Source organism: Barbus barbus (genome assembly GCF_936440315.1).
Source record: "Barbus barbus genome assembly, chromosome: 17".
Classification (NCBI taxonomy): Eukaryota; Metazoa; Chordata; class Actinopteri; order Cypriniformes; family Cyprinidae; genus Barbus; species Barbus barbus.
Genome location: NC_136745.1, coordinates 21645066 through 21673055, shown reverse-complemented (window position 1 = coordinate 21673055; position 27990 = coordinate 21645066). Strand labels below are relative to the sequence as shown.

The window sequence follows — 27990 nt, the reverse complement described above, 5'->3', positions numbered from 1 at the left end:
GCAAGATACAAATGCAGCAAGTGAATCTGTAAGTATATGTTAATGGTGCATATGGACTGCAGTCTATAATAAAATTGTATCTTTTTTTAAGCTTTTTTTTTTTTTTACAAATGTTTAAAAATTCACAGTATATTATATATGGATGTTTGTTGATTAGTCTTAGTATGTTTGTCTATATATTTCCATTGCACACATATTCATCTTCATTTCCAAGGTGCCCTCAATTATGCTACAGTAACGCAATAAGGGTTCATTCATACCTGGATATTGGCTTAAATGTGGACTTAATTGTGTCCCTCTCATTAGAAATGTAAATACAAATTAATAGTCCTTCTGAAAATAGTCTTACAGTTTTATTTTACATATAACTTGTCGCCCCCATGGTGGTGGGGAATAAATTAATTGTGACTGAACTGCAATTATCGTATTTCACCAAATGTGTCAGTAACCAAAAACTTTTGCATAATGCATAATAATCAGAAAATTACAAAGCACACTTTTAAGTTGGTATAATGAATTTGTGATAATAACCTTATATTTTCAGACTACATCTATATACTGCATTAGCTATAGACCCTAAATGAGCTCAAACACAACATGGCACTCTCCCCAGCTCACCACAATTCTCTCCGGTCTGTCTGACAGCTCTATTAGGGGACTGACGAGCATCCTCGTCGATAGAATTGAGCCTTAAGCACATGTGCCTTTGCCCAAATTCATGCATTATCCCTAGCACTAAATCTACTCAAAGCCTAGCAAAGCAGCATGGCTCTGGGCAGGTCACAGGCCACAAGAGCGCTGCGCTGACCTGGAGGATCAACAACAAAGCCTTTGAGTGGGCATCTAATGCCTTATTTAGTCTCCTCATCTGTGCACCTTTTGGAATCTCCACAGACCAACTGCTCCCCTGTCTGATGGGAGGGAAAAAGATTGGGAAAAAATAATGCTGAAAGCAAGACACTGATCCGTTGTCGCAGGCCAACCGCAAACACCTTTGTTCGCACACTTTTCCTCTTTCCCTCTCTCTCTCGTCGTCTTTCTCTTCTACTCTCAGGTGGATTAGCTCTCTCATCCTTTGATCCCCCCATTTTAATTCCCTACAGCTGAGAGAGGGAGTGTGGCCAGATTGTTTCAGATCCTAATTCACATTTTGTCAGCTGGAAAAAGTGGGAAAGCACGGCTCTTTCCAGGACATACTGAAATTGTAATATTAGAAGGGATAGCTCACTCAAAAATGTAAGAAATGCATTGTTGATTATATGAATCATGTACATTTAATGTCCACTGATAATCACAGATAATTATAGCTATATAGATATATATTCTAGATAATTATACAGGTTTTTCTCCATATTTTACCCATTAGTATTGCCTTGATGTCCCTTAGATTCCAGTTTTTGCAGTGTCCTTTTTTTTCAATTAAGTGGTTCTTGAGTTCAAAAAAATAATGAACAAACAATGTTAAAGTCAATATATATATATTTTCTCAAGTGTATTTAGATTTGAAAAATAAAATTCTATATATATATATATATATATATATATATATATATAAATTATTTTTCAAATCTTTAAATGCACTAAATGCATATATGTGTATATATATATATATATATATATATATATATATATATATATATATATATATATATATATATATACTGTATATATACTGTATATATACAGTCATGTGAAAAAGTTAGAAGACCCTATTGAATGGTTTTCTGTAGCAGGACATACGAGAACATTATCTTGTCCTTGGTTTCACAATTTGGAAAAAAAAAGCTCAGATGAACAACAACACAAGACATATTGCACCATGTCATTATTTATTTAATTTTACAAAAATAAAGCCAAAATGGAAAAGCCATGAGTGACAAATTTAGGACACCCATACTGTTAACATAGGAATTAAGAATGTAAGTCGCAGTCAAGCACTGCTAATCAAACTGATTATCCGCAAGTGTGTTACCTCTATAAAAGCAGAAGTTCAGTTTGCTGGTCTGAAGCCTTCAGGAGTGTGTTATCACAATGCCAAGGAGGTAAGGCATCAGCAATGATCTTAGAGAAGCAATTGTTGCTGAGAAGAATAAAATTGCCATTTCAAAACAGTTTGAAGTCCATCATTCTACAGTGAGAGAGTTTATTGACAAATCGAAGACATCCAAAACAGACACCAATCCTCCCACCAGTGGACGTCCCAGGAAATTCACCCCAAGATCAGACCACGTAACGCTCAGAGAAATGGAAGACAACCCAAGAACTTCACCCCAGACTCTACAGGCCTCATTTAACGTGGTAAATGATAAAGTTCATGACAGTACAATTAGAAAAATATAGGCATGTTTGGAAGGCTTGCCAGAAAAAAGCTTTTTCTCTCCAAAAAATAAATAAATAAATATGGCAGCATAATTTAGGATTGCAAAGTTGCATCTGAACAAACGATAAGACTTCTAGAACAATGTCTTTTGAACAGACGAGACCAAAGTGGAGATGTGGGGCCATAATGCACAGCACCACGTTTGGTGAAAACCTAAAGAGCACATCAGCACCTCATAGCAAATGTCACACATGCTGGTGGAGGGCTGATAATATTGGGCTTGTAGCCACGGGACCTGAGCACCTCACAGTCATTGAGGCGACCATGAACTCCTCTGTATAGCAAAGTATTCTAGAGTCAAATGTGAGGACATCCATCCAACAGCTAAAGCTTAGCCAATATTGGGTCATGCAACAGGACAATGATCCCAAGCACACCAGCAAATCTACAACAGAACGGCTGGAAAGAAAAGAATCAAGGGGTTGCAATAGCAAGTCAAAGTCCAGAGCTCATCCTGACTGAAATACTGTGGCGAGAGCTGTGCATAAAAAAATGCCCACAAACATCAATAAACTGGAGCAATGTTGTAAAGAGGAGGGGGCCAGTATTCCTCCAGAAAGATGTAAGAGACTGATAAAGTCATACAGAAAATTATTACTTCTACAGTGGATCTACAGGAAATTGAATCATAGGTTGTCCTAACTTTGTCAAAACATGGCTTTTACATTTTGGCTTTATTTTTGTTAAATATATAATTACACCGTGTTATATGTCATGTGATGGTTCATCTGAGGTTTTAAGACCTGCCAAGGACCAGATTTTTTTTTAATGTCTTTATACAGAAAAGCATGGAATTCAATAGGGTGTCCTAACTTTTTCAAATGACTGTTTATTTATTTATCCATCCCCAAAATGTACATTTTCTTTAAATGAAGACAATGTTTTTGTTGGGCATATTGTTATGGTTTGTAACGTTTTCATGATTTATATTTAGTCAAAATGGTGAATTTTCAACTTATTTACCTGTCGGTATAAACATGAAATATATAATTATTATATATTTACAGAGAATATGACAAATATTACCCAAAATGGTCTTGGTGTGCTGTGACCATTGAAAACTGAAGATGGCAAAATGCTGAGACGTTAAAGAAAACATGTCCACTCATTTTGGAGTCTCTTGGCTTTTTGGAGAAGTTTTATCAGAGAAACTGACGTAAGTCCAATTTCATCTTTATTTCAAACTCCATTCCCCCAGTTTGGAGTGTAATCTGGACTCCATTGTTCATCGAATCAGATGCAATATATACAGTGGGACAAATAAGTATTTGATACACTTCCGATTTTTCAAGTTTTCCCACTTACAAAGAATGGAGAGATTTGTCATTTTCATCATAGGTACACCTCAACTGTGAGAGAGACAGAATATTTTTTAAAAATCCAGAAAATCACATTGTATGATTTTTAAATAATTAACTTCCATTTTATTGCATGAAATAAGTATTTGATCACCTACCAACCAGCAAGAATTCTGGCTCTCACAGACCTGTTAGTTTGTCTTTAAGAAGCCCTCCTATCCTCCACTCATTACCTGTATTAATTTATACAGTTACCTGAATAAAAGACACCTGTTCACACACTCAATCAATCACAGTCCAACCTCTCCACTATGGGCAAGACCAAAGAGCTGTCTAAGGACACTAGGGACAAAATTGTAGACCTGCACAAGGCTGGGACGGGCTACAGGACAATAGGCAAACAGCTTGGTGTGAAGGCAACAACTGTTGGTGCAATTATTAGAAAATGGAAGAAATTCAAGATGACTGTCAATCTCCCTCGGACTGGGGCTCCATGCAAGATCTCGCCTCGTGGAGTATCAATGATCCTGAGAAAGGTGAGGGATCAGCCTAGAACTACACGGGAGGACCTGGTAAATGACCTGAAGAGAGCTGAGACCACCGTCTCAACGGTTACCATTAGTAGCACACTACACTGTTATGGATTAAAATCCTGCAGCGCTCAAGGTCCCCCTGCTCAAGCCAGCACATGTCCAGGCCCGTCTGAAGTTTGCCAAAGACCATCTGGATGATCCAGCGGAAGCATGGGAGAAGGTATTGTGGTCAGATGAGGCTAAAATAGAACTTTTTGGTATAAACTCCACTCACCGCGTTTGGAGGAAGAAGGATGAGTTTAATCCCAAGAACACCATCATAATCATGACGCATGGGGGTGGAAACATCATGCTTTGGGGTGCTTTTCTGCAAAGGGGACAGGATGACTGCACCGTATTGAGGGGAGGATGGATGGGGCCATACCTCCTTCCCTCAGAAAGAGCATTGAAGATGGGTTGGCTGGGTCTTCCAGCATGGCAATGACCCCAAACACACAGCAAGGGCAACTAAGGAGTGGCTCCGTAAGAAATATTTCAAGGTCCTGGAGTGGCCTAGCCACTCTCCAGACCTGAACCCAATATAAAATCTATGGAGGGAGCTGAAACTCCGTGTTGCCCAGCGACAGCCCCAAAACCTGAAAGATCTGGAGAAGACCTGTATGGAGGAGTGGGCCAAAATGTGCAAACCTGGTCAAGAACTACAGGAAACGTCTGACCTCTGTAATTGTAAACAAAGGTTTCTGTACCAAATATTAAGTTTTATTTTTCTATTGTATCAAATACTTATTTCATGCAATAAAATGGAAATTAATTATTCAAAATCATACAATGTGATTTTCTGGACTTATAAAAATATATATATTCTGTCTCTCATAGCTGAGGTGTACCTACGATGAAAATTACAGATCTCTCCATTCTTTGTAAGTGGTAAAACTTGAAAAATCGGCAGTGTATCAAATACTTATTTGCCCCACTGTATATATAAGTGGACCTTCTCTGAAAATCAATAGATATGTGAGCCAGTGATGGCAAAAAAAGATTAAAAGAGAGATTGTGTGTGCTAAGTGTGTGGGTTATTCTTCCCTCCAAACAAAAAGCTAGCTAACAGATAATTAACCTCAGTCAAGAGGTCATGTTGCTGATACTTCATTCTTCTCCACCACATACTGCATATACATCTGCTATAGAACAAAAGCGTAATATGTATTATGTTCACCATGTAACTGCTCCTTGTTTTCTCTTTTGTATGTGCCTTTGAATAAGTGTCTACTAAATAAATGTAACTGTAAATATATAAATACAAAATCATAATTACAAACATACAAGAAATTCTTCACTGTATCTAGAGATTCTAGAGATCAACAGAATCACTGTACGTTTGTCCTGAAACAATAGTCTGTACCAGTATGTTTACAATATTATTTCTATGGACATAAAACAAGAAAAGAACTAAGTACTAATATGTTTAAACTCATCACATGACAATTGTTTCATTCATAGATTTGTATTATCTGCAAAAAGACGAGCATTGAACCATTACATCAATAAAGTATAGCTGTAGCCAATATAAAATATTAGTCTAAAGATTAGATTGTATAATAATCTGAACTACCACCTGAAAGTTGTGTAACACAAGATAAATATTTGTGGGACGTTAGGTATGACTTTTTCTCTTCACTTTTTTTTTGCTGTTTAGTGCAAATGAGGACAATGTGGTTCTGATTCTCCTGTTTTATTTTGAGATGTCTATATTTTACAGTTAGGTTATAAATATGCATATACAACATCACATCAATTACAAGAAAAAAAAAGAAGCGAGAACAAAAGGCATCAGGTCAGATGTTATTCTTTCTGGTCTAATTTATTACATTGTCCTTCAGCATCCTTGTTCAAGGCTTTTGGTTCAAAATAGCAGATGTAGGTTAAAACCTTGTAATCCCAGCATATACATTGGCGGTTAGTTAGATGAATAGAAAGATATAGCTTGCTGTTTGTATTTTCCCATGACGTCTTAGAATATCTGTGAGACATTTGACTGAGGAGAGGCAGAGAGGAATCTGACCTACTAAACTTTCCTGTTCTTGAATAATTAAAGCATGATTCATTCACTAATCTAAAACCTTAATATTGTATTTCGATCTTGGTTTATATCTTTTTTATACCAAATGTTGTCGGTTTAATAATGTTTTGATACCTGAGGTTTTGATAGATGGTTCATAGTAGGACGTGTTTTATATAGTAATCTCTTTGTGAGACCAATGCTGATGTTAGCAGGTTCGGATATGCCACTGAAATGTTATTTTAATACCACCTGAAGCAAAATAGGCCAAGTACATGTTATTTTCTGCTCACAAAGCAGGATGTGCCTCTCCATTTTCTCTTCCCTACCTCAAACCAACCGTGCTCCATTATTAAAACAATGAATGTTTTCTTATAACTATAATACAAATTTCAATGTAAGATCCTACTCAGCAAAACGATGTATTTTTACTATTTACAGAGCTATGCAATTGGATTCTATGTCTAATGGCTCATAGGTGACAAACAGAAACGTTAAAAGCAGAAAAACAAGACTCTCTTTAGATGACCTACATTAAGGATTTCAACACATTCTATAGTTCTTATGTATTGCATAAAACCATTTGAGGGATGTGCAAATCTCCTTACTTCAACAAATAGTGACATGTAAAAGTACAAAAGGACAAAAGTAACTTTTGTATGAAATCTGTTGACAAAAAACTGGTGCAACTTGAATGTGAAATCTTGTTCAAACAACCTCATTTTTTTATGTACTTTGCCAGTTGTCTGTACTGTAACACTGAAGGGCAATGACTTTAAAATGGAACATATTCACATAATCAGTTCATGGGTCAGTCTCCAATGAAGACTATCATCTGACGAATCACTGGGGTGTTGCCTGAGGGTCTTCTAAAGAGATGAGATTATCAGTGGTCTTCATATCGCAGGATACACAGCAGCTGGCAAGATACTAACCACAGTTGTCTCTCTGTAGCTTTCCAGCCTCTTTTAAAGCAAAACTGTCTCCTAGTTAAAAAAAAACTAAACAAAAAAAAAAACTATATATAAGAATACAGAAAGCTAATGGGCTAATGACATGAGATTTCTTTTGTCTGGATCTATTAATTTATTCAAAATTACATTCAAAATACAATTTATACATGCATTTACTTTAATACACAATCATCTATGAGAAAATATAAATGGAGATTCTTACTGGCATTTGAAGAGCAAGAGTGGCATACTGCGGTTCTGGGACACCCTACAACATGAAGGACCTTTTCATCACCACAGGGAGAAGCATCTAAAATCACATAGACCTGGATACACACAATGTGTAAATAAACAATATTATATATATATATAAAAAAAGCTTACAGAAAATTCAAAAACTCACATTAAGAATAAACACCTTACCTGTGGAGCAGCTGTTGTTGTCTCTGTCATACTGTCCTCACTCATGCTTATGTCACCCACATCATCCTCTGAGGGACACTTTCCAAAATGTCTTTTAGACCTGATAATGACCCCCCCCCCCAAAAAAAAAAAAAATCATATTTATCACTTGGACTGTTTATAATATACTCGCTGCAATCAGTGAATGAAAATAAACCTATTGCGCAATGTGTAATGTCAATTTTACCAATGTAAAGTTTGGCATATGATATGGGCAGTCGTGGCCTAATGGATAGAGTTGGACTTGTAACCTGAAGGGGGTTTGAGTCTCAGGTCCGGCAGGGATTGTAGGTGGGGGAGTGAATAACCAACACTCTCTCCAGCCTCAATACCTTGAGCAACGCACCGAGCCCCCAACTGCTCCCCAGGCGCCACAGAATTGGCTGCCCACTGCTCCGGGTGTGTGTTCACTACTATGTGTACACTTGAATGGGTTAAATGCAGAGCACAAATTCCGAGTATGGGTCACCATACTTGGCCACACACCACTTCCCTTTCCCTTTCATTTATTGTTTTAAGGAGACTGAACTTGTGACATTGTCTGCTTTAATTATGAAGTCTGTAGATTCAATGACCTTTGCATACATATCTTTTGTTTGTTTGTTTCCGAAAGGCTAAATGTCAAATTCATTGAACTGGCTCCTATGAAATGTATTACAGTCACAAAACCCTCATATCTATGTAAATAGTAATCTGAGGCGTTTTGATTTTTTCCGTTCATGGATTGGCACCCTGCTAACTGACACCGAGGGCAAAACCAATCTCTGGATCCTGTTGAGTGAGAATGAAATATGGAGACCTGCAGTGAGACGTGAAGGTATGATAAGTAGCATTATTACAGACATGTGTATTGGATATGTGTCTCACCTCTACACCTGGGGCAATAATAGGCTTTGGGATAAACCAAACCAGTATCGTGTTTGTGTGTATGAGTGTGAGATTGAAAGTGTGTGTTAAGTTGATATAGATAGAAAAATTAAGAAAAATAAAACGGAAACATGAGTAACCAAGTGAAAAACGCAATTTTAAACAGAAAAATTGCCACCCGTGTAGCTTTTAAATAAGGTTATAGATCACTGGGTCAATTTTGGGGTGTAGGAATGACCTATTTTGATATGTAATTGCTGTAGTACAAGCTAAACCAAGCATGTAATTGAAAGCGTGCAGCTGCTGCATTGAGGAGCAGGGGCCAGTGAAACCAGACATAAGTGTGCTGCTTTAGGAGTATAACAAAACACCACACACACGGGTCAACTAAACACAGGCATAGAGAAGTAGACACTTAACCAGGGTGAGGAAAATATCACTGTTTTGATGTGTGTGTGTGTTTAAAGTCTTCTGACACATGCTCAAGGGAATGAAAACATCTTTAAATCTGCAGACTCCTCTCCTAATAAACAATGTAATGCCACTTTTACATGCTGTTCACCCATTAAAGCAGGGAAATTAATCAAGTTGGTCCATCGAACCATTAGAGGCTTTCGATGAAATGAAAAGAGGCTGTTTTGGAGCTATTTTTTTGTCACAGTCTCTATGTTTACCTTGTTTCTTGAATCCACTACAAATCAGAGGCATTAAGACAAATTGTGGCAGAAGCTCTGGTTTTGTACCTTTTTCAGTTAGATTTTTCTTCTTGACCATGATATAATAAGGCAGGGTTGTGCAAAATTCTGGCCCCTTTTCAAGTCTTAAATTAAGCTGTATTGGGAAATACGTTCAGGAAGGTCATTTGGAATTGATATGACAGCATGAAGAATTTACTGAATTGCAAATAAAAAACAATCTATCCATCCATCCATCCATCCATTATTTCTTGACAAACTTTTAACTTTTCTAGTTATGAGTTACATTTTATTAATTATTTATAAAAAACAAAATAATAACAATAAAAAATTCCTCCATGCCTCCAGAGTTACAGAAATAAGTAATTGTTATTAACATGCATTTCTAAAAAAATTATCAAATTTGAGGTGTCCACATACCGTTGGTCATGTAGAGTAGATATTATTAATTTACAAAAACCTATAATAATTTAGATTATTCATTATTTATTCTTTGAAAATCTATTGCCTCCAGAGTAACAGAAATAAGTAAGTGTTATTAACATGCATTTCTAAAAAATTTATTACATTTGAGGTGTCCACGTAGTGTTGGTCATGTAGTATAGATATTAATTTACAAAAGTCTATAATATTTAGATTATTCATTATTTCTTCTTTAAAAATCTATTGCCCCCTTGTCTTTAGAGTAACAGAATTAAGTGTGTTATTAACATGCATTAAAAAATAATAATAATAAAATTTTTGAGGTGTCCACATACTGTTGGTCATGTAGTGTAGATATTATTAATTTACAAAGTCAATAATAATTTTGATAATTCATTGTTCATTCTTCGAAAATCCATTGCCTCCACGCCAGCAGAGCAACAGAAATGAGTATGTGTGTTATTAACGTGCACCTCTGACCCCTGCCAGCTTTGCCTATCACTCTCACCCGCAGCAGTAGGTGATGCAGGCAGCAATGGAGAGAAGAGTGATGAGGAGCACAATGCACACTGCTATAGCCATATTCCTCCTCTTCTCCTCTTCAGCCTGCTGCAACTCCCACCATTCAAGATCACTGAACTGACAGCGCTCCCCCATGTAACCTAACACACAGCTGCATCACAAACACACACAAAGAGCATCATTAAAAGCAATATTCATTATTATATAATATTAGAATAAAATGGTCTACTGAATGCGCTTAAGGTGTGCCTTTTTTTTGTCAAGGACAAACGTTCAGTAAATGCCATATGATTTTTAGTACAAGACTGCCATCTACTGCTTATTAACTAAAGCCTCATTGTAAAAATCAGCCTATGCTTGAAGCTCAAAGAAAATTGTGGTATATGCAAAAACAGGGATTATGAGAATTATAAAAATCAGGTTAAAGCTTCCACATGACAAGAGCTACATAAGCAAACACTTGCTTGCAGGCATAAGACTCCATCTCAGGGAAATAGAAGCACACTCCGTTATACAGACAGTATGAGTCATGTGTAGAGGGGCAGCTCTGCACAGCATCATTGTGTTGCCATGGTGATGTGACATCAAGTGGACTTCCTGTACTCAGCCAAGAGGAGGCGCTCTTAAACTCCTCTGCTACAAGAAACAGAGCATGAAAATTAGGTCAATATTATGTTGCATCATGCATTTCTGCTGAATATCAGTGCATTACCCTTTTGCACAAACTCTCAAACTGCTCATGGTCTCAAACGATTATGGCACATTACACATAATATGCACATAGACAACTGTACAATACATGATTCTGAGAAGACACTGTTTCAGTTAAAACAATAAAAAGGTGAATTTTACCATGACAGCTGAATCCTGTGCCTGTGAACCCAGGTCGACATCTGCACTGAAATTTTCCTACTGCATTCAAACACTCAGCGTTTACATCGCAGCCATGCATATCTAATCGACACTCATCTATGTCTGTAAAGATACACACACACACACACACAGGAAATAGGCATTGGAAATTTTGGGAAAATGTTTATGATGTACGCTTTTTAATGATTTGTAAGTCTCATGCAGTATATATGATGTATGATTTTTTACGTTTCTGAAAGTGGTCTGTTATGCTCACCAAGTCTGCATTTATTTGATTAGTAAAAAATTATATTGTGAAATATATTATCATTTCAATAACTGCTTTCTATTTCAATAGAAATAATATTAGTGTTTTAAATGATTATTTATTCCAGTTCAAAGCTGAATTTTTAATAATTTTTCAAGAAACATTTCTTATTATCAATGTTGACATTTTTTACATTTATTTGAAATAAAATTATTTTGTAACATTATAAATGTCTGTACTGTCACTTTTGATCAATTTAATGCATCCTTGCTGAATAAAAGTATTAACTTCTTTAAAAAAAAATCTTACTGAGCCTAACATTTGAACAGTTCATATCACATAAATGTATATTCCTATAACTGACATTTATACTAATGTGAACACTGCTTATGTATATTATCAGTTCAGTAAACTTAATATTAAGTAATTTACATTTTAGGCACAATATTGCTAATTACTTTGAGTAGTTATGCAGTGTCAAACAAAATAGTTGCAAACAAATCAAAAGCAGAATGAAACATTTCAAGTAACCATAGTGATATTACTGAATGTTTTTGAAACGATTATATATAAATGTGTAAATATATTGTCATACCCATACAGTGGTGACCATCTCCGCTGAATCCAGTTTTGCATTGGCAGAAATATCCACCTGCTGTGTTCACACACTCAGCCTCAGATACACTACAATCTGCCAGGCCTGCTTTGCATTCATCAACGTCTGTGGAAACACACATACACACACACACATTGTCAATACTGTATGTGCTCATGTAAACAAACCCAAATTTACATAAAGACTGATAAATACATCCTTACACTCAAATTCAGTTTCACACATACATCACAAACCAGCTGCTTCAGTCTATACTAAATCAAAATCATCTGACATGTAGCGCAAACACACACAGACTTACCCACACACAGCTCCCCATCTCCAGCAAAACCTGTCACACACTGACACACGGCTCGGCCTTCCTTCTGCGTACACTGAGCGTTCACATCACATCTGAGAGAGTAGCAGTCATTCTGGTCTAAATGAGATCACATCAGTCTCAAGTTATCTCTAGTTAGCTCTGGAACACTTGATTCTGGCTGGTCAATTACAGCATTCTGTGTTCACAAAAAATTATGAATGTGATTGTTGCTGATATCTTGCTACCTGAAACCATCCTCTCTGTGTAAAGCATGGTCAGTGGTGTGCTCTCATCATTAAGTGTTTTATTTCCCAAACGATCACTTGATTCACCATCATCTGATTCTGTGTGGAGAAATACAGCTATTATTTAACATCATTATGCAAAGAGTTGATTTTTTTAGATTGCTTTAATGTGACTTTATAGGACAAGCATTCTTTCCATTGTTAATTTTGTTTCTCATTATACTGACCAGCGAGTGATGTATTAATTGGCAGACAGTCTTTTCCATCAGCTGCAAGAACGTGCTTTGAGTGACATGAGCAATGAGCCAATCCCAGTCTGCTCTCGCAAACTTGGGCACATCCCCCATTTTCATGAAGACAATCATTTGCTCCTAGGGAAAAGAAAACATGCATCGCATTTCAGTCAGATCATTCCTGTTATGCAGTTTGTCCTGCAATATTGAATTACATATTAAACTCTTTTAAAGATGGGAATCATATAGCTCATTTTATTTTTCACAGAAAAAAGGGTGAATTTAAAATAATATCACTATTTTGGTTTGAGTGGATGTTGCCATTGCTGTCACTGTCAAATTGACCATTTTTCATTTTTCAGTTAAAAAAATATTCCAGATGCGTCCTCATTTTTGAAATTTTTATTGTGTAAATAATCAAGTTATAATTAATGAAGTTAACATGCCTGAGCTTGACCAGAGCATATTTCTGAAAGTTTGGCGTACCCTTTCATAGAAATACACTACTGTTCAAAAGTTTGAAATTGATGCATTTGCATGAATTGATGTATTCAATTGATAAAAAGTGACAGTAAAGACATTTGTGTTACAAAAGATTTCTGAAGGATCATGTGACACTGAAATGAAAATTGAGCTGTCGTCATCACAGACTAAATTACATTTTAAAATATATTAAAATAAAAAACAGTAAATTGTAATAATATTTCACAATACTGCATTTTACTGCATTTTATAAATAATTATTCATATTTATCAAATAAATGCAGGCTTGCTAAGCATAAAAAGCAAAAACATTTAAAAATAAAAAATAAAAGTTACAAAATCTATTTCTTTATGCTCTTTTATTATTACATTATTAAAAAATAAGGGTAAAACCCAAAGCAGATAGTCTATTAATAAGACAGAGTATCCATACCTGGTTTGGCAAGAGAATGAACAACAACTAGAGCAGCTGGTTGGATAGAGATGTCACGGAGATGCTCAGGGTTTCGTCCAGTTCTCATGTCTATCCGGTAGAGCAGGTGCCCCTCCCAGTCACTGACCCAGAGCACATTCTCAAACACTGCAACATCAAACGGCCGGCCTGAGCCAAAGCAAAAACAGAAAACATATGACATACAGTTTTTTCTTTCTTCATAAACCAGCATAGATATTATTTGCCACAAAGTGTAGTTTTTGCTTATTTCCATGCATTTACAGTATTTGTTTGTGTAGTTAAGGTGCGTGTTTTTGGCAGAGGAGTCTCACCTACTTGGTTCTCGCTTAGCATATGGCGATCAGAACCGTCCAGGTTGGCCGATTCAATCACACCTCTGCTCAGGTCACACCAGTACAGACGCTGGGAGCCATGATCCACAGCTAGACCACTAGGAGACACCAGACCGGAGCTGACCACAACTTCACGCACAGCTTTGTTCAGACCTGAGCGCTCCACAGCAGGACGGCTACCCATGTCTGTCCAATACACCTTCCTCCAGACACACAGACAAGAAGTTACTGCATGTCATAATCCATGTTAATTCATAGAGCTGCTTGCCTTGGAATGACATGAGGGTGATTACAGTACAATGAAGCAAATGTTATTTTTGCTGAACTCTCCCTCATTAAAAAGGTATTCATAATAAAATGGCTGTGGCCACCGTACAATTTTCAGTTTACTGGATGTCAATGAAGACATACTGCAGAGAAGAAAATGAACATGCAGTTTCAAAGGTCTTACTGTGCCTGAGGATGTAGGGCAATGCCCCGGGGTTTCTGGATGTCTTCATCTATAAAGATTTCTCTGTCAACACCATTTAAACCACTGCGGGAAATAGAGGATAATCTGAAACACAGAATGGTAAAGTCAGTTAAGCATACAGGTATGCATTTGAGGAAGTGTGTTTGTATTTTTCTGAATCTTACGCTCTATCAGTCCAGTACAGCTTGCGATGGACCCAGTCCACAGCCAGACCCTCAGGTGAGTCGAGTCCCGTGGAAAACAGCATCTCTCTGAAACCTCCATCCAGTGAAGCCCTCTCAATACGCTTCAAGCTTTTATCTGCAAAATACACCTAAACAAACAAAACTGAGTGACTACTTTTATATGACATTTCAAGGAAAAAATAAAAAAACACTTAAGTAAATATTAGAGAAAAAGTTTAAATAAAAATTTGTTCTGATTTTTAAAGACTGGTTCAAATAATGAACTCAATCCCATTAACTTTATTCTACTGACAACCACTGTTTTAACAGTAAATATATTAAATAAAAAATGTAAAAAATTAAAATATACTTTTTTACAAAGAATAAATGTACAGTATTTTGTCTCATTTATTTACTCATTTATTATTAACTTTAATGTTGCAAAAAGCAAAAGCAAAACTACAAACCGATATAAATGAAAGAAATATAGAAACACAGAATTAAACTTCAACTTTCAATTTTGCATTTCCAAACCATTTATGTCTTATAATGTATTATTTTTGTGCTGATGGGTGTATTTATTTATATATTAACTATTTTTGTGGACTTATTGACTTTTGATTTTTGCCAATTTCGCCAGATTTGGCTCTGGTGTTTGAGTGTAAGGTTTCAGAAATTGTGTGACAAGTAAAGATTTTGTGTGTAAGCAGTTGAAAAAAACCCTAATAATACAGAAAACAGAAATGTATCCTCTTGCATTTAAATTCTGTGGCCACAAGATGGCAGTAAATACACCTTTAAACATTATCAATATGAGCCATCTGGCAGTTACATCTTATGTCCACTAGAGGGCAGTCGTAAACATCATTAATGTATTGGCCTCCTCAGCCTGAGCATTCTTCATGCATGTGTGTGATCTTTTACCTGCTTCTGCACTGGATCATAGTCCAGAGCTATGATACTGCCTCTCGGTTCCTGCAGAAGTGTTTTGCTCGTTTTGCCATCTGCGTTAATCTGTTTTAGATCCACTATATTGGCAAACAACAGGTACATTGGAGGTCCTGCTTGAAATAAAGCAAAGAGATTCCAGGAGATTCCAGACGCACGAGGTCGTTGGAAGCAAATGCACTTAAACACTGATTAACTACATGCTTAACCCAATGATTCTAGGAGACAAGATGTGGGAGACAGACGGCACCCTGGCAGAATGTAGAATATAAAGAAAGTTTGTAGGCCTTGCCTGTGGCAGCACAGTGTTTTCCATCAGGCTGGAGCTGGTATCCAGGCTGGCACTCACACACCCACCTGCCTGGATATAAAGTCACACACATCTGACTGCAGCCCCCTCGATCTGCAGACAAACAGCCTGAAAAATAGAGACAGTGGTGAAGAAAACAGCCACAGGCATAAATACATTATCTGGTTTTTAATGTACTTTGATTAACAAAAATGCACACCTGTGCACGAACGGCCATCAGAATTTAGTACAGATCCCACTGGACACACACACACATCTCCCTCTGCAGTGTGTACACATGCATGATCACAAACTGTGCCATTCTCCACACATGGTTTAGTCTCTGTAGACGAATGTAAGCAGGCCAGTTAAAATTCTGCCATTTACAACAATGTTTTACTACAACAAAATACATTTATTTATTCATGCAATTCATCAATTCATTTTATTAACTTTATTTTATATATAGTCTCTTCTGCTCATTAAGGCTGCTTTCATTTGATCCAAAATACAGAAAAAACAGTAATATTGTGAAATATTATTAGAATTTAAAATAATGGGTTTCTATTTTAATACACTTTAAAATATAATTTATTTCTGTGATGCAAATCTAAATGTTCAGCATCATTACTCCAGTCTTCAGTGTCACACACACACATATATAGCAGTAGTATATATATATATATACACACATACACACACACACAATTGTTAATAGATATTGTTAAAAGACATTAATTTATGTACTAAAATATATTTACATAAAAACATTTATTTTCCACTTTTTAAAATACTAGTATATTTTAAGAATATATTTATATTGTCCAAAATATATTCTAAATACATTTTGCCTTTACTGAAAAATGATCTTAAGTAATGTTTTTTTGCCCATTGACGAACTCAATATTTTGGAATTTGAAGATTTGAACAAAAAAATATATATACAGTATATATATTTTAAGTTAGAATAATATAAATCGAGTGAATTCTCACATCCACAAATTTCTTATACTGTATATTTTTTCTACAATGCCTGTAGAACTAGTAAATATTAAGCCCAAAAACAACAAAACAGTGTTACTAGAATGAATACTGGATATCATTCTCCTGGGTTTTGATTAGGTCTTTATATCATTTGAAGGGAAATTAATTTAGAATTCACTTATTTTACACACTCGGGACCCAAATGTAACAATAAGGTCAATCTCAACAGTGCGAGGGTTAAAAATGACCTGTTCACAACCCTGACATTTTAATTCCATTGGCACTTTGAATATTGTCCTCAAACTAATCATTAAAGCGTGGTCATTTGGGGAAATGGAATGACGTGTGGTTGGCTGTACAGCCTGCAAGATAACGCAAACAAGTCTAAAGCTTACGGCCTCAATCTTTCATTTCCAAAACCCCTGTCCTCAGATGATCAATTCTCACCTCAACGTTTCCACGAACACCTCTCTGAGCCAACAGACCTTGTGGCACTGTGCCTATCAGACAGTCCTTATTCTGACACCTAATAATCCCAAATCCAATTGTCCTATATTTACAAAACACCAGTGCTGAAACAATTGTCAGTGTCTGGAAGATCTAGTTTTATTCAGGCTAACAATTAATACATATTAAAACAAGGCCTGCCATTACAATAAGTGATTCCACAAGTTAAAACAAATATAAATACAAATACAGTGGGGTAAAAAATTATTTGATCTCCTGCTGATTTTGTACGTTTGCCCACCGACAAAGAAATGATCAGTCTATATTTTAATGGTAGGTTTATCTGAACAGTGAGAGATTGAACAACAACAAAAAAATCCTGAAAAACGCATTTCAAAAAAGTTATAAATTGATTTGCATTTTAATGAGTCAAATAAGTATATGACCCCTGCACAAAACATGACTTGGTACTTGGTAGCAAAACCCTTTTTGGCAATCCCAGAGGTCAGACGTTTCTTGTAGTTGGCCACCAGGTTTGCACACATCTCAGGAGGGATTTTGTCCCACTCCTCTTTGCAGATCCTCTCCAAGTCATTAAGGTTTCGAGGCTGACGTTTGGCAACTCGAACCTTCAGCTCCCTCCACAGATTTTCTATGGGAGTAAGGTCTGGAGACTGGCTAGGCCACTCCAGGACCTTAATGTGCTTCTTCTTGAGCCACTCTTTTGTTGCCTTGGCCGTGTGTTTTGGGTCATTGTCATGCTGGAATACCCATCCACGACCCATTTTCAATGCCCTGGCCCTGACGGTACATGGCCCCGTCCATCATCCCTTTTGATGCGGTGCAGTTGTCCTGTCCCCTTAGCAGAAAAACACCCCCAAAACATAATGTTTCCACCTCCATGTTTGACGGTGGGGATGGTGTTCTTGGGGTCATAGAGAGCATTCCTCCTCCTCCAAACACGGAGAGTTGAGTTGATGCCAAAGAGCTGGATTTTGATCTCATCTGACCACAACACTTTCACCCAGTTCTCCTCTGAATCATTGGCAAACTTCAGACGGGCCTGTAGATGTGCTTTCTTGAGCAGGGGAACCTTGCGGGTACTGTAGGATTTCAGGCCTTCACGGCGTAGTGTGTTACCAATTGTTTTCTTGGTGACCATGGTCCCAGCTGCCTTGAGATCATTGGCAAGATCCTCCCGTGTAGTTCTGGGCTGATTCCTCACCATTCTCATGATCATTGAAACTCCACGAGGTGAGATCTAGCATGGAGCCCCAGTCCGAGGGAGCAGTTAATTTATGATTCTTCCATTTGTGAATATTCACACCAACTGTTGTCACCTTCTCACCAAGCTGCTTGGCGATGATCTTGTAGCCCATTCCAGCCTTGTGTCGGTCAACAATCTTGTCTCTGACATCCTTGGACAGCTCTTTGGTTCTGGCCATGGTGGAGAGTTTGGAATCTGATTGATTGATTGCTTCTGTGGACAGGTTGTCTTTTATACAGGAAACAAACTGAGATTAGGAGCATTCCCTTTAAGAAACTTTTTTCAAATGCGTTTTTCTGGATTTTTGTTGTTGTTATTCTGTCTCTCACTATTCAAATAAACCTACCATTAAAATTATAGACTGATCATTACTTTGTCAGAGGGCAAACGTACAAAATCAACGTACAAATATTTTTTTCCCCACTATAAAGATTTGAAACCACATAACTCAAAATATACAGTATATATATATATATATATATTTATTCCAGAACTGGAGTGGTTTTGACATCAGTAACGACGAAGCCATATGGTGGGAAACAAGCTTCTTAACGGGATGATGTCAACACCATAATCCCACCCACAAAGGTAAAAAAGTGTGGTAGGGGTCCCTTGGTCAGAATGACTAAAATCATATGATGGTCTGAGTTAAGAGAGGATAATGAAACAAAGCTTTTAATTTTTTTTGCATTTATTTACATGTTTTTTCTGCATTCAAAAGTTTAATGTATTTTATTTTAATTATTCACAATAAATAAAGATCTGTTCCATAAATTATGTTTTTTAATTTTCATTTCCCCATCTCTAAGCATCTTGACTGACAGAAAACATGACAACAAACTTGACTGCAGGTGCATATGAGCGTCCGCAAGTGCAAGAACTGTACTGAGGGTTAATCTCGCTGTTGCTTTGCTCTTGACCTGCTTAGCAGGCAAAGCTGCTGACTAAATATGTTCCTTATTACTGATGTCACCTCATTATCTTATCGCACTGCACTGTCCGGCTCTGCCTCGATGCACAATTAGAGCACAAACAATGAAGTCTAGAGATGCTCTCTGTCTCTTTCCAGTCCATTTTCTTTTAAAATTCTCTCTTGCTCTCTTTCCCTGACCTATGAATTCCAGCTCATTGATAGGTATGCTACTAGTGCTAGTTTTTCATAATCCATCCCCCGTTTTCCAGTCCTACCTTGGCAGGTCTTCAAATCGGGCAGTAACAGGTAACCCTTAGGGCAGGTGCAGAAGTATGAGCCCGGAACGTTCTCACATCCCAGTGAACAGCCGTGATTCCACAGGGCACATTCATTGATATCTGAAAGAGAAGAAGAGAGTTTTGGACAAAAGAAGAAAGTTGTGGATTTCTCCACAAATGCTATTGTGTATTTTAGATGTCACTGTGTTTCACAAGGGAAATGGAGGCTGTACCTTCACAGAAGTCGCCTTGTTTACTGAGGGAAAAACCGTCTCTGCATCGGCACAGACCAGAGTCACTGTGACTGGAACACACTTTCACACACTCTCCTGTGTGTCGATTGCAGCCTGCACAAGAACAAACGGCATCTCCTTCCAAACACAAACCACCAATATGTAATATATTTGCTCTCTATGTGACGTTTAGGATAATTGTAAGAACTCACAATGAGTTTTGGGGGTAACACATTACAAGTTACATAACAAGATTACTTTTTTCAAGTAACTAGTAAAGTAATGCATAACTTTTAAATTTACAAGAAAATATATGAGCTACTTTTTCAAATAAGTAATGGCTGTTACTTTGTTTTCCCATTTATTCACAGACACCTCTCCTGCCTGCATGTTGAGAGAAATTGCGAGTGAGGTGCAGAGGCAGAGACACTTTCTTCAGCCTGAGGCTTATTCATTTCATTTTTGGTCTGAAAGGGCATTTAAAGTTGGCAAAAATATAACTTTTTGGAATTTTGTTATTAAAAATAAATGTATTTATTTATTTCGAACTATTAAAAAAATACAAAAGGAAACCATATACATGTATAACAAAAATTCTTTTTTTTTTTTTTTTTTTTTACATATATTCAACCTGTTCGAAAAAGGGTAGGTAGAAGCCCTAGGCTTGTCAGATCCTACCAATACCAAATCACAATCAGCCATGATAAATCAGACATACCATTTTGCATAATACAAAAACACTACAAATAATACGTCCTACTTTATCTATCTGTTAAAATGAGGAAGACAAACAGAAACAAAATCAAACAGCATTAACAACGTTGAAATTCTCCCCCTCACCCCCCTCTTCCGTATGTATCAAAAATAAATATTTTATACCTACTTTTAAATTGCAACATATTTACACTTTCTTTGATATAATCGTTTAATCTATTCCACAATATCACCCCACAAATCGAAATACACATACTTTTGTGTTTTGTCCGTGCAATTTGTTGTCTCATATTTAAAGCCCCTCTCAAATTATAACACCCCTGTCTATCTGTGAATAATTGTTGTATATTTCCAGGCAGTAATTTATTTTTTGCTTTATAAACTATTTGTGCAGTCTTAAATTCTACCAGATCATTAAACTTTAAAGTGTGTGATTTTAAAAACAATAAATGTGTATGCTCATAATATCCTACTTTATTTACTATCCTAATTGCTCTTTTCGTATTGTAATAATAAATAAGCAAGCCCAGCTCAGGTGACAAAAAGTTACGCAAAAGTAATATTATGCATTACTTTCCATAGAAAGTAACTAAGTAATGCAATTCGTTACTTTTGATAGAGTACCGCAATATTGTAATATATTACTTTTAAAAGTAACTTTCCCCAACACTCCTTACAATCACATTGTTTGACTCAGTTTATGATTATAGATAGAATGGAACAATGAAATAATTGTTATAAATAATTATACTAACTATTTAAATATGATTTGGTTAGATATTTTTAAAGCATATACTCCAGCATTTTATAAAGCAATTTAATTGATGTGTAATTACTAACCTGGAGTGAATGGAGTTGGAATTTCTACCACTGGCTGATTGATGGGATGTACCACTTTGACATCAGCAGGGGGGTGTGGCATCCTTTTGGAATTGACATTCTCTCCTCGGCCCCCTGTGTACTTGTTTACTCGTGTTATTCTTTTTGACTTAGAGTCCGTTAAGTACACATTATCAAGAAAAATCGTCATCCTCAGAGACTGTGATCTAGAAGTAGGGCAGAGAGGACATATTAATTAATTTTATTTATTTTTTACTATAAATGTCTAATATACGAAACAGTAATTACCTTAATTACCTCTTCTATTTTTACAATAAGACTTACATCGTCATCATTTTAACGGTCACTTAAATAATTTATTACATGCATATGACTGGTTTATCAACACATTCTGAATTAAAATATTTGGCATAATGACTGCAAAACTGTTCAAATGACTGTTGTCTTGAGGAAGACATTTCCTAAATAGATGATCATTTAAATAAATAAATAAAAATGGCTCAAATCAACATTCCATGTCCTTTTACTTATTTATTCTGTATTTATTTATGAAATAATGCAGATAATGTACTGGTCGAAATCACAAAATAATCCCCGAAGGGTGATAATGACCTGACTGTACATTAAAGTGCTATAAATAAATATATTTAATGAACATGAAAGGGATACATTATCTCTTACATAAAGAATGGATCTCATTTTTACCTCATGGGCTGATTAAAGACGTTAATAATGTTGCCATCATAGTTGCAGGACCCCATAGCAGTGTGCCCTCCTTGGCCTTGCTGAACCCAGAAGAGTCTCCTGTCCCGGTGGTCTATAGCCAGAACCTTCAGTCTGCCTGTAGCTTTCAGCACTGTTGCCCTCTTCCCACCCGTCATGTCTGAACGCTGGAGACTGGGATTCAACCCATCTGACAGCCAGAAAATATATCTAGAAAAATGTTGTGATAGCATTCTTATACATTATTCTTAATGCAGTACAGTATTTTAATATAGGTCATTTTCATTTACTGGCTTTAACATCAAAATAATGAATGGCATATCAGCCAGAATTGTTTTATTTTTAAATGTTAATATACAAATTAAATCATTAATTCTGCATCAATATAAATGTTCACTGGAATACAACTGAAAATATTTTCTTTTCAGCTCCCACAATGAATAGTTGAGATATCTGTATTGAAACCAAAATGTTTGCTTGATTATCTCCTCACAGACCAGTCCTTTAACAGAAAGGTGAGGCCAGTGAGCTGTTTGAGATACGTTGTAAGATCTGCACCTATGTGCCAGCCATGTTTCAAAGAATGTGACTGCCTGAATGCTCCAGCATTTATAGTTAGCAAGCAAACTAGGATTTGAGCAACACAGTCCTGAGAAGAACTGTGCAAATGACAAAGCCTTTAGTCATCCTCGTTCTCCCCTACAGTCAACAAGCACACTGCTGAGAGAACGGAGTAAAAAATGTAAAGCATGTTGTTGTGGGTAACAGCTCTGACCTATTGCTCCACAAGCCATGTCTCAATATGCTCACAACTTCTTATTTATTGCCATTGAAGTTTTAGCTCTTTTATGTAGGTCTATTTATTGCTTATTTTTGTTTTTCAATCACATATACACTACCAGTTTTTGAACAGTATAAGGTTTTTAAAGTTTTGAATGGGGGAGGGGGGGGGGGGGGGGGGGTGTAGAAATTAATACTTTTATTTAGCAAGGATTCTTAAAATTAAAAGTGACTATAATAACGATACATGTTTTTTGAGCAGCAAATCAGAATATTAGAATGATTTCTGAAGGATCATGTGACTGGAGTAATGAACGCTTTGAAATAATGCTTTGAAATAAATTACATTTTAAAATATATTCAAATAGAAAATGGTTATTTTAAATAGTAAAAACTATTTCAAAATGTTACTGTTTTTGCTGTACTTTGGATCAAATCAATGCAGGCTTGGTGAGACTTCTTTAAAAACATTAAAAATCTTACTGTTCAAAAACTTTTGACTGGTAGTGTACAAATATTTTATTATTTGTTGAAACATTTTAAAAATCTTTATTGCTTTGTTCATTGTCATTGTGCATTTCATTTTCTTTTTTCAAAGAGATCAACCTAAATTATGCCAGTTTTGAAAAAGTGAATTTTTCCTTTTCCTTGAATGACTGTATGGTTTTTCTCATCTTTACCTCTCATTTGGATCAACAACAATACTTCTTGGCTGAGACAGGTCTCTAAGGACAATCTTTTCGTTTCTCCCATCTGTGTCAATTCTCTGTATCGTTCCTTTTTCCGCATTGCTCCAGAGAACTGCGTTTTCAATCCAGTCCACAGCCAGACCCGTGATTCCTTTCACTGATGAGAGAAGCTTCTGAAAGAATGAACCAAAACTGCCTTGAGAGGCTTGGAACAGGGTTCAAACAATCACTGATGACATTTAAAACTAAAATAACGTATTTACAGGACATATAAATAACTTTCAGCTAAACTTATATATAAATATAGACACTTACAGTTACATCTCAGAAAAATTTAATATCGTGAAAAACTTTTTTTTTTTTAAAGTGAAACTTTTATATAAATTTTAGATTCATTACATGTAAAGTAAACATTTCAAAAGTTTTTTTTGTTTTAATTTTGATGATTAGAGCTTACAGCTCATGAAAGTCAAAATCCAGTATCTCAAAATATTAGAATATTTCCTAAGATCAATCAAAAAAAGGATTTGCAAAGCAGAAAAGTTCAAGTTCTTTAAAGTATGTTCATTTCTGCACTCAATACTTTGTCAGGGCTCCTTTAGCACAAACTCCAGCATCAGTGAGGTGTGGCATGGAAGCGATCAGCCTGTAGCGCTGCTGATGCACTATTGAGCCTTCAGCCCATCTGTATTGTTTGATCGACTGTTTCTCATCTTTCTCTTGAAAATATCCCATAGATTCCATATGGGGTTCAGGTCAGGCATGTTGGCTGACCAATCAAGCACAGTAATATCATGGTCAGCAAACCACTTGGAAGTGGTTTTGGCACTGTGGGCAGGTGCTAAAGTCCTGCTGGAAAAGGAAATCAGCATCTCCATAAAGCTTGTCAGCAGATGGAAGCATAAAGTGCTCCGAAATCTCCTGGCAGACGGCTGCATTGACTTTGGACTTGATAAAACACAATGGACCAACACCAGCAGACGTCACGGCACCCCAAATCATCACTGACTATGGAAACTTCACACTGGACTTCAAGCAGCTTGGATTCTGTGCCTCTCCAGTCTTCCTCCAGACATTGATTTCCAAATGAAATGCAAAATTTAAATTTATCTGAAAAAAGGACTTTGGACCACTGAGAAACAGTCCAGTTCTTTGTCTCCTTAGCCCAGGTAAGATGCTTCTGACGTTGTTTCGGTTTCAGAAGTGGCTTGGTAGCCCTTTTCCTGAAGACGTCTGAGCGTGGTGACTCTTGCTGCACTGACTCCAGCTTCAGTTCACTCTTTGTGAAACTCTCCCAAGTGTTTGAATCAGCTTTGCTTGACAGTATTCTCAAGCTTGCAGTCATCCCTGTTGCTTGTGTACCTTTTCCTTCCCAATTTCTTCCTTCCAGTCAACTTTGCATTTAATATGCTTTGATACAGCACTCTGTGAACAGCCACCCCTTTCAGTAATGACCCTCTGTGACTTACCCTCTTTGTGTAGGGTGTCAATGATTGTCTTCTGGACCATTGCCAAGTCAGCAGTGTTCCCCATTATTGTGGTTTCAAAGAACAAGGGATACTCTGAATTTATACTGTAGGGATGGTGGTTTAATGAAACTCAAATATAAATATTCTAATATTTTGAGATACTGATTTTTGACTTTCATGAGCTGTAAGCTCTAATCATCAAAATTCAAACAAAAAAACTTTTGAAATGTCTTACTTTACATGTTATGAATCTAAAATATATATGAAAGTTTCACTTTTTAAAATAAGTTACAAAAAAAATGACGTTTTTCACGATATTCAAATTGTTTGAGATGTACCTGTACATGCATATTAAAAATAACAAAAAATAAAATAAACAACAATAACATTAATGGAGCTTCAGTATTACCTGTCTGCGTGTTCCATCCAGTCCTGCCCTGCTGATTTGTCCTGCCTGTGTGTCAGCCCAAAACATTGTTCCCTCACTTAAATGGAAATCCAACAAGATGGACCTTCCCACCCTAGACATGATCCTTCTCTGCTGCCCACCATCAAGTTTCATTCTCTGAATGCTGTTTCCAAGGCCAAGTAACAGATAAGGTTCAGGATCTTTAAAGAGACAAATAGAGAAACCTAATCCAAATGACACAAACTGAATGCATTAAACATTGACACCGCTTCTAATCTAATCCTAATTTGAAACTCATTAACCATTTTAACAAATTTATGTGCAAAACGCTCTTCAAATCTATCTAATACTAAATCCATTCTTAGATTTAAACTGCATGGCAACAAACAATATATATATATATATATACAATGTCAAATTATAGTGACTTTTAAGAAATACTAAAATATATTTTTTCTTGTTTTACTTCTTGTTTTTTGTTTCTCTGTTGTAATGAATATTTATTATTAATTACTCTATTGTAACAGTTTGTAAAGATGATGTGTTTTTTTTAAAGACTGAATGCAATAAAGGTTGTAGAGTAATAAACATCAGAAACATTGTTTATTTGTTTGCATAATATTGTGCATCTTTGTAAATACAGACACATGCAGTCAGCAGAAATTCATTAGGATTAAATATTTAAATGAACTTTGTCTCACAAGAAACTGTTGTCTGTAAAGACTTTGACATGAAACCTCCCTGAAACCTTATAGTGAGACCCTAAACTGAAGCTGTTTGATAAATGAGGCCTGCCGGCTAATAATTACATTCTTTCTTCAGTCATAAATTTGCTAATTATTTTCTCTTTCTTCCCTATCCATATTAACAGCTATAATGTCATTCAGAATGTGAATTATTGTTGCTTTGCGACAGGTCTTTTCATGCTTTAATGGGGAGAGGTTCACACACTGATCTCACAGATGCCTGTAGAAATAAAGCAATTTCTTCATATTTAAGATGTACTCTGATTTAAAAGGTATTTAACAAGATATTTAGACTTGCGCTGATTTGAATAAATATTATGATTCATGAAGGGAGGGTCAAGTTCCTTTCTCACTACGGCTCCGAAGCAATGGGTCCAAAAAGACTTATGATTAGTGCTTCATTGACTTTTGTATTTCCAAATAGGATTTTATTTCTTCATAGACATATAATGGCTATGCTAATAAATATTAAAGTAACAGGTTACCCATTCATTGCAAGTCATTATTGACAAAGCTCATTTGGTGCATTCATTCTTTCTTTAGTGGAACACAAAGTTACTTTGGTGTTTATGGAGCTTTTTTTTTTCCATACGACAAAAATGGATGGTGACCATTACCAATAAGCCTCAAAAATGACTAAAAGCACAATTAAAGTACCATAAAATCTCCAGATTTTTTATTTCAAATCTTCTTGGCCTTAGCTTTATATGAGGAACAGACCAAACTTTAAATCATTTGATGCAAATCTTCCCCTCTGCAGTGGCTCTCAAACCTCACTTGATCTTGTATGCAATCAAGCATGCTTTCTCAAGATATGTTGCGCAAATAAAAACACAATGTGTGCGTGTATACAGTATATATACAGTATATATATATATATATATATATATATATATATATATATATAATATATGTACGTATATACATACACACACACACATATACTATATATATATATATATATATATATATATATATATATATATATATTTAGGTATGTATGTATGTATATATACACACACACATACACACACACACACACACATACTTTTAAAGTATATTATTTCTGTATGATAAGTTCTCCTTTTTCATACACAAGCATCCCTTAGCACATAACCTGTTCAAGTAGGTTTTGGTTAACAAAAACTAAAAAATAAAATGAAATAAAATAAAATAAAATCCCCTGTGTTTGATTGAAACATCTCACAAAAAAACTGCATATGGACTTACCCACACAGCTGAAGTTTCCAGCAGCCCAGGGTCGTCCACCCCAGCATAATGCTCCTTCCACACGGCCTGAAGCTTGGGCAGGGCCTATACTCACCATCCAAAACCACAAATGAAAGGTAGCTGCTATCGTCCTCCAGAACATAATCTTATCTCAGTTTCTACAGGCCTCTCCTCTTAGGTATTTCCTCGATCACAGCACCACACCATGCAGCTGTAACCCCCACACATCTTACACACGCAGCCATCCAGCTCCAACTAAATGAGAACCTGGGTGAAAGGTTTCCAAAAAGTGCATCTGTATCCCAGAGGTGTCCTTTTCGTACAAAGCAGGTTGAAAGTGAGAGTCCTGTAGGACGGCCAGGTTTGTGTCAGACTCACATATACACACACACACACACACGTCTCAATCTCTCCGGTCC

The 27990-nt window shown here is 36.2% G+C and overlaps 1 protein-coding gene across 1 annotated transcript; it reads right to left on the bottom strand.

The window, feature by feature from the left end:
* Positions 1–752: 752 nt before the first annotated feature.
* Positions 753–27713, bottom strand: LOC306883612 (pro-epidermal growth factor-like; the record flags this gene model as incomplete). The annotated part of the gene is made up of 24 exons (XM_079438977.1): positions 753–808; positions 7447–7549; positions 7647–7746; positions 10179–10343; positions 10627–10825; positions 11045–11167; positions 11908–12033; positions 12230–12346; positions 12475–12573; positions 12702–12845; positions 13624–13791; positions 13956–14179; positions 14428–14532; positions 14613–14761; positions 15537–15673; positions 15853–15978; positions 16070–16192; positions 19736–19858; positions 19972–20085; positions 21526–21731; positions 22231–22458; positions 23709–23890; positions 25596–25795; positions 27572–27713. 24 exons carry the CDS (start codon positions 27711–27713, stop codon positions 753–755), a joined length of 3459 nt encoding a protein of 1152 aa, XP_079295103.1.
* Positions 27714–27990: the final 277 nt, after the last annotated feature.